Here is an 8639-nt window from a genome sequence, read left to right on the forward strand (position 1 = left end):
AATTATTGTGAAACTTTATTATTCAGTCACTCTGAATATCAGATTGACAATCCAGGAATGACTTCTTAATCATATGCTACCTCCAGAAATGGGTGGAAATCAACCAATTCTTTTTGGTACAGTGGCTCTGTGTATTCCTTCCATCTAGAAGCATTATAAGGAAATTAGAGCTGTGGATAAATGGAAAGGTTTGCTGTGATTGGAAAGAATAAAAGATGTGGCAGAGGATAAAGTAGGTAGAAGATATTCTAAAGAAAAGAAATCAATGGGGTACTATAAAAAGCAAATGTTAAGGAAAGAATAACTAATAGTATTTCCTGGTTGATTAAATTCTATTTAACAATCCTGCCATGCTTAAGTAAAAACACCATCTATATCTATACAATCTTGTACAGATGAACTTTCTATTGGAAACAGGTCGTGGCGAAAAGCATAGATTCCTGGAATCATAAGCCAAGCAGTTTGGGTTTCAGACCCGCCTAAAACTTGATCAAGATTTAACATCTTTGGTCTTTGATAATCTGGCTATGCATCCAGAATTAAAGATTTAACATTTTTGGCCTTTGACAATCTGTCTATGCATCAGAATTATTTGCAGAGTTTTAAAGTCACAAATATTTCAAAACCCCATGAATTTTCACAATCAAAATCTCTAATAGTGTGGCCTGAGAATATTTTTTTAATTTCCCAAACATATTGTCAGTTAATTCATTGCGTTTGGAACCTACTGGACCATGTGCTCTTATGCTTACTTCCAACTCTTATAGCCTAGATTTCTCTACACTCAATAAGATAACTGTTGGGACATCATAAAACCAGATATGTTTATTGAGCAACTGATTTCCACACAGTTCAAGTAGTCTCAGTACTGTTTACTACCAAACACACATTAATCCCCAATGAAAAGAAATATCCTCTAAGATAGGTTTAACCTTGGTTTTTCACTGAAAATCAGATGAAGAAAAGGAATCAAATCCCGATTTGGCAGAGATATCGATAATTCAAATCATCTACATAATTGTTGCTTTACAACCAACATAATTACAATGCTTTATATATATAAACTCTCATTTTTTTTCACTCATTTTGTTCTTTATTTCATTTAATTTTTTAAATTGAGATGAAATTCACATAACATAATCATTTGAAAGTATACAATTCGGTAATAATAGTGTTTTATAATTTTTGCAACAACCAGCTCTCTTTAGTTTCAAAATGTTTTCATCACCCCATAAAATATCCTGTAGCTATTAATCAGTCCCGTTTTCCCTCTTGCCCCATATGCTGAGAAACTCTCATCTGCTTTCTGTCTCTATTGATTTGCCTATTCTTGATATTCCGTATCAAAGGAATCATACAATAAGTAGCATTTTGTATCTGGTTTCTGTCATTTAGCACAATATTTTTGTGATTCACACAAATTATAGCATATATCAAAGTTTGTTCCATTTATGGCTGAATTATATTCCATTATGAGATACTACTGTATACCCACTGGGATGGCTTCAATCAAGAAATGAAAAATAAGAGAGAGGAAGATGGTGTCGTACTAATAGATTGTGTGCTAGATCCCTCTAGCAACAGAGTTTGAGAAACTAGGTAAACCAGATGCAAAATAATGATATTGGAGTTATGAGCAGTTAATGAGAACATAAAGTATTAGATCCAGTGAAGGCAGTGAAATGGAGCAAGTTAAATAACCGGGAAAAATTAAAAAAAAAAAATCCACCCAGCTGGTAGAGCCAAAGAGAAGTCATTAGAAATATGAAGGAGGTTGAAGAGGAGGAAAAGAAAAATCATGGAAGACTCAGAATAGTCACAATGGGACTATTTCAAGGTGAGCTGGGACCACAAGTGGAGATGAAGATTGTTTTGGGAAATGAAACAGGACACCCTTAGCTTAAGCTGCCACAGAGTCTTGAAGGAAGTAGGAGAAAGGAAAGAGAGACTCTCTCCAAATAAACAGAACCTCAAATTGGTCACATGGCAGTGGGCTAGAGGCCAACTCTTGGCAACACTTTTTAACACAGATTGGAACTGGGACCTGGGATTTCCTGACTTGTGGATCTGTGCGGAGAAGGGTGGCTCTTTTTTCCTCTGGGGCAGTTGGTGGGTTTGATCTGTGGGACTTTAGTTGATGGCTGGGTGACATTATTGGCCGGCAGTTCCAGGTAGAGCCAAGGGCTCCAGCTGCCCTTTCTGTGCCTGCATTGGTGACTGAATTATCTCGCACTGAGCACAAAAAACAGCCTCTGGCTTTCTTTCCTGGGAATCGCTTCTTGCACCAGTCTCCTTTCTCTTGTGTGGGTGCTCCAGTCAGTGAGCAGATTCTGACATAGCAGCCAGTTTCTAGGGCTGCTGGCTGAACATAACTGGAAAGATTCTTCCTCACATAATCTATCCTCCCTTCATTTTTCTATTATCCCCTTGCCCAATTTTTCTTCCTTTATATCTGGTCACTTCCTCCACTGCTTCTTCATTGTCTCATTTTTGTCAAAACTTCATCCCTCCCACCCACTCACTTTTGTTTTCTTTTTCTTGTATTCTTTTTTTTTTGTTGTTCCCTATTTCCTGTCATCTAATTTTGTTCTATATTTTCATCTCTCCTTCTTCTCCTTGGCTTTTTTCTTTTCTTTTTATTTCTCCTGCCTCATCCAATGGGAGAAACATATTAGCCCTCCACTAGTCAGCTGTAGCTTCTACAGTGACCACCTTACCCAACAGACAATAACACCAGTAGCTCCTGCACCGCATGATCAATGACAGACAACACTTGTTCATCCCAACTGCAAATCCTCTCCGTGATAAACAGAAACCTGCGTCCACATCCACACCAGTGATTCCACCAACACAAAGAAAGCTGGAGAGAGACCCCGTACAGCCAAGTTAACAACCAAAGAAGTGCACTTTCAGATATACTAAAACATAAAACCAAGGGGAAACAAATAAATACATAACTAACAAATAAAGACAACAACTTCAAAATGTCTAGGAAACAACAGACAACTTCTGATCAAAAAAAAAAAAAAGAAGAAGAAAAGAAAAGAAAAAAACCAGAATAAGATAGTAGAAATAAGTGTCCAAGCTAAAGAATGAGGAAATCTCCCCAAGGAAGAACAAGCAATAGAACTAGTTTATAAAGAATTGAGAATATTGAGAATCCCTCCAAGAGTTCAAGGAAACCATAAAGAAAAGCAATGAGAAGATAGTATCCTGGAAGAATTCAGGAAGGAAAATCATTCAAGAAAAACATAACAAAATAAATACACAAATAGAAATCATACCAAAACAGCAATTAGAAATCCAGAAGATGAACACAAATATTACAGAGATAAATAACCCAGTGGAAGGAAAAATAGTAGCCTAGAACTGGAAGACAAATCATTTGACACCAATTTGTATGAGGAAAAATCAGAACAAAGATTTAAGAGAAATGAAGAAAACCTAACAGTTATATGGAATGGCATGAAAGAAACAACATACATCTGATTGAAATCCCAGATCAGGAGAAGGCCAAAAAAAAAAAAAACCACTGAAAAAATTGCCTAACACTTGCTAACAGAAAATTTCCCCCACATCATGAAAGAAGAGAAGATATCTATCCCAGAAACACAACAAACCCCAAATATAATAAACCCCAAGAGAAAGTTACCAAAACATATCATAATAAAATTTTCCAAAACCAAAGACAAAGAAAATGTCTTGGGAACAGCTTGGGTAAAACAAAATGTCACCTACAATGGGCAACCAATAAAACTAAGCTCTGATTTCTCAGCAGAAACCATGCAGGCAAGAAAGCAGTAGGATGGCGTATACAAAATCTTAAAGGAAAAGAATTGCCAACCAAGAGTTATATATCCACCAAACTGTTCTTCAAATATGAGGGTAAAATCAAGACATTCCCAGACAAACAGAAATTAAGGGAATTTTTGAAAACCACCTACTCTAGAAACATGCACTCCTTAGGTCAATCAGCTGTGAGACATCAGAGGAACAGCATTTACACAAAGGGAAAGCTGGACAGACAGGACAGACAGAATAGATAATAAGGGCACAGGAAGGTGTAGTCACAGGGAGGAGAGAGGAAGGGAGTTTTTTTATGGTTGGGGACTATAATCAGGGCCATGAATTTAAATGTGCATGAACTATTGAGAGTGAAATGAATCTGCTTTGTAAATTTGCACCCAAATCACAATAAAAACAACAACAACAAAAATGAAAAACAAGTGCTAGTGAGGATGTAGAGAAATGGGAATGTAAAATGGTGCAGCCACTGTGGAAAAAATTTGGCATATCCTCAAAAGGTAGATAAAGAATTACCAAATAAACCAAAAATTGCACTGCTTTTTCACTCTTACCCAGAAGAAATGAAAACATGTCTATTTGAAAACTTATACATGAATGTATATAGAGGCCTTATTCTAAATAGCCAAAAGGTGCAAATATCCCAAATGTCTATTAATGGATAAAGAGATAAACAAATTGTGGTATATATGTATAATGGAATTATATTCAGAACATACACATAACTCTTGAGTGCTTAAAACAATGCTATAATATGGGTACCATTATTAGTCTCTTTTTAGGAGGAAGAGCTGAGGCCCAGAAGGAATAAAAAATTTACCAAAGCCCACACCACTCCTTAGTAGCAGAGGCAGAATCTGAGTGCAGGCAGTTTGGCTCCAGATGCTGTTTCTGACCACCATGCTGTACAAAATCCACCACAGCTCCTATTAGTAGAAGGAAGACTCAGTGGCTGCATCTTGGGGGGGGGGGTAATATTGAAAAACTGATAAACCCTATTTTTGTAATTGTTTCCTAATTCTTCCCCTAATTGATACACTTGAATACACTCTGAGACTTGCCAAAGTCCTGGAATAGCATAAGGATTTGTTTTAGAGAATACTTTTTTGACAATAATTTGTCATCTGCTAAGAGATAAAGTTGAATCTGACTCTATCCCAACAATGTTCTGAGTTTGTTCCAGTGAGGAAGATTCCCTTATAGAGCTATTAGCCATAATTCATGAAGGAGATCAAGCAATAATGCTCGTTTGGGAAAATCTTCAATAGAAGTTCCCCTCTTCTCTCAAATGAAACTGGAATATTATCATGACAGGCTGGCTCTTTATAACATGAGTTCATAAAACAACCTCATTTTAAAAAAGAAAAAAGGACATATTTAAGACGCAACAAAGTGCACACATACTTGCTAGTCAGTGAACATAAACCAATGGTACTTAGGGGGGAGATACCCATATAACTTATCTTTCTAAGTTAAAATAAATCAGACTATTCATTAGTCTCAGGTAATGGAAAAGCACCGTACAATGTTTTAGGTGATGATATTCCTGAACACAGCTATACATCGTTCTGCTCTTGCCATAAGGTTAGGGGGCTGGAGTTTCAAGAAGAGCTTCTGTTGTCCAAGCCCTTTTATTTTCGTAAGAACCCTCCTATATTTGCAAATTATTTTGGTTCTCCACCAAAAATAAATAAATGAGCATTGCCATAATTAAGATGTAACCTCTTTCCAATGTGAATTTCAAAGTTTAAAAAGAGTAAGAGTATTTTCTTCATTCCAAAAGATGTCAGAAGAGTTATGGGATTGTAGGACCTTACCACACTGAAGATGAGATATTAAGTAAATGGAATAAAGACAGGACACCCAGAAGGGGGAAAAAAGAAAAATGAAATAATCTGAAAAAAAAAAATAAATAAACTCGCTGCCATCCAGTCGATATCGATGAATAGCAACCCCCTTTGGGTTTCCAAGGCAGTAAAATGTTACAGAACTAGATTGCGCTGTCTTCCTTCTGGGGAGTGGCTGGTGGGTTTAAACTGTCAACCTTCTGGTTAGCAGTCAAATACCTTAGGCACTACGCCACCTCAAAAAAGTCATATAGAAACATGGCATCAAGGAGTGTTATGGATGACGTTTTCAAAGTACAATTTTCAAACACATATATCATTTAAAAAAATATAAAATCAAAATGTTCGAGTAACAAGGAAAATTCATGTGAATCCTTCTCTCAAGGAGCTTGCAATCAAGATAAGTAAAAATGAAATGAAAAGAAATATGCAAGTTCAAAAATTGCATAGACAAATAAAAGAAACTTGTGAGTCAAACTGGTTAATCAGGAAGATTATACTAATGGAAGTAAACTTTTAGATTTAACAACTTTAAATGGCAAGTGACCTAAGGATATATACTGCTAGGATGATCAGAAGACAAGCAAATGTGTGGTCTTTTTTCCTTGGCCTGTTTGTAATTTGATAGCCTACGCTAGCAAGGCTTCGCACATCAGAATTAGTTTGACCATCTCAGATTTATTACAAAATCAGGAAGAAACTTGCCCTCAATGCAAGGACACAGCAATCATGTGGTTACCTAGCTCCATTCATATTTAACATAAATCCATATTTAACACCGATCAAAGAATTAAATATTGTCAAATTCACACTTTCCACTGTGTTTGGCAATAAAAAGAGATTGATTCTTGTTCACTCTGCAACTTAAAGAATCCATTGGTAATGACAGAATGAAACACCAAATATTGCCACAGAAATCAGAGGGAAAATTTACTATATTTTTGTTTTCTGTTTCCAGTGGTCTGATACTAAATCCATCTGCACAAGTTAGGCTGTGTAAGAACACAATGGGGTTCTTTATTGCTGAATCTGCAAGGGAAGTCAAAAGGTAATTTTTTTTTTTTTTTTATTACTTTATGGGGGGAAAGCACTAAAGCAAATACAACTTAATGGCAGACAGACTGAGTCAGCGCCATGCCTCCCTAGTGTTAAGCCTCACATAAGTCATTCTTGATTTGCTTTCATTGTCCAGAGCCTTATTTTACTGTTCCACCTGTCACAGTGATGTGAATAATCCTGAGATAATTGGAAAATGTGGCTGCAAAACCAAGAGCCTTCGATGTAACATCACAGGTAACTGTACTTTATGTCTTGCTGTCTGTAACCCAACTTCTAGAGACCTGGACAAGGGAAGTGTAGAAGATTGTAGTTCCTAAAAGGCAATGCCTCCTTCAAGTTTGCAAAAAGGAGCAGACATTTCTCCAATGGGCATACAAAACCTGAGAATCAATCTGTTAGTGTTGGGAGAAACCTTACTTGCTATCTAGCTCAAATCTAACAAGCCAAACGAATGTGATCCAAAAGAAATTAAGTAATGTTCAAAGTCACATGGTCAATTGGTGACATTGCCAAACTCAATCCAGGCATCTTGACTCTTTTTTTTTTAAACCACATTGAACTTGTTTTCCCAAACTGAGACTGAAAATCCAGCCTGTATCTGACTACTTGCTTGACCATAAGAACACTACCCCATGACCTCTCCTTGAGTTCTCTTGAGTTCTTAATGGATTGTGGAGAGTTTAAAATTTACTCACTCTGATAGTGATACTGAAAGTAACTTTCTCTATTTTCTCTAGAAGGATCCACCAATTATCTTTTCCACTTAATACCAAAAAAAGATCAAACCCACTGTCAATTCTGTCTCATAAAGACCCTCATTAGGTTTCCAAGGTGGTAAATCTTTACAGAAGTGGATTACCTGGTCTTCCTTCTGTAGAGTGGCTGGTGGGTTTGAACCACCAACCTTCTGGATAGTAGTCAAATGCCTTAGGCACTCCACCACCAGACTTCCTTTCCCACTTCTCCTTAATTCCAAGCATTCATGATAATTTAGTTGCTTCTTGTTTTAACAGTCTTTTCCAGGTACATTCAGAGCTTTTTGGTAAACCCCCAGTGTTTGAAGATCTAAACTCAATCAATTCAAAGTTTCAATTTTCTATCAGGGCTTTTCTTTTAAGTGTTTTTCTACTATCCTTCTCCCCAGGTGCTAATTAAATTTGCTTAGCATCATGATTATTCTTGTAGTGAAAAGGCAAAATATCCTTTCATGCAAGTCCTTACTGACCTCTCCTGAGGGATCTCATTCCCTCTGGACAGTATGTGTCAACTTCTGTGACCTCTGCAACATCTGTAACCAATGAATCTGTTTCTACAGGCTTTGGGTCACCTTCTGTCATCTGTTTCTGAAATCTTTTGTCCCTGCCATAGCCTGTAATTTTGAGTTCAGTAAAGCCTTCCTTACCAGCACCCTTCGACTTTCCATTCTGCCTTTTATTGGCCCTTCTGTTGGTTGGGATTTCTAGATCAGCCTCATGTATGTCAGGATGTGGAAACTCAGGTGGATGCCCTCTCAGTCCTTCTCTCTGCTTAACACACATCTGCCCTATCTTCTTCTGCATTGTGACTGGACACTTTTCAGGTGCACTCCACCAAGCATCCAAATGGAAAGGGAGGCACTAGTAGCATTTTCTATCGTCATATATCACAAAAATAATAGATATAGTTTGTTTAAATACCCCTCACCAACCTGAAGCAAGGGAGTGTGTAGGGGTGTGTGTGTGCGCGCGCACGTACACACGTGCACCCAGGGAATGGACTGAGTCCTTTGTCAGGAATCTAGGCTCTGTCTGGGTTTTGCTGTTGTTGTTGTTAGGTACCGTTGAGTTGTTTCCGACTCATAGTGACCCCATGCACAGTAGAACGAAACACTGCCCGATCCCACACCAGCTCCATGATCTCTGCTATACTTGAGCCCATCATCACAGCCAC

The 8639-nt window shown here is 37.4% G+C and overlaps 1 protein-coding gene across 1 annotated transcript in view; it reads left to right on the top strand.

Annotated features, from left to right (window-relative positions):
• KCNU1 (potassium calcium-activated channel subfamily U member 1) overlaps positions 1–8639 on the top strand; it is a 245574-nt gene that overhangs the window by 122733 nt on the left and 114202 nt on the right. The window contains 2 exon segments of the mRNA XM_007935054.1: positions 6610–6699; positions 6844–6944. Coding sequence (XP_007933245.1) covers positions 6610–6699; positions 6844–6944 — 191 coding nt within the window.

This window comes from Orycteropus afer, unplaced genomic scaffold (genome assembly GCF_000298275.1).
Source record: "Orycteropus afer afer isolate SDZICR_OR568_19922 unplaced genomic scaffold, OryAfe1.0 scaffold00024, whole genome shotgun sequence".
NCBI lineage: Eukaryota > Metazoa > Chordata > Mammalia > Tubulidentata > Orycteropodidae > Orycteropus > Orycteropus afer.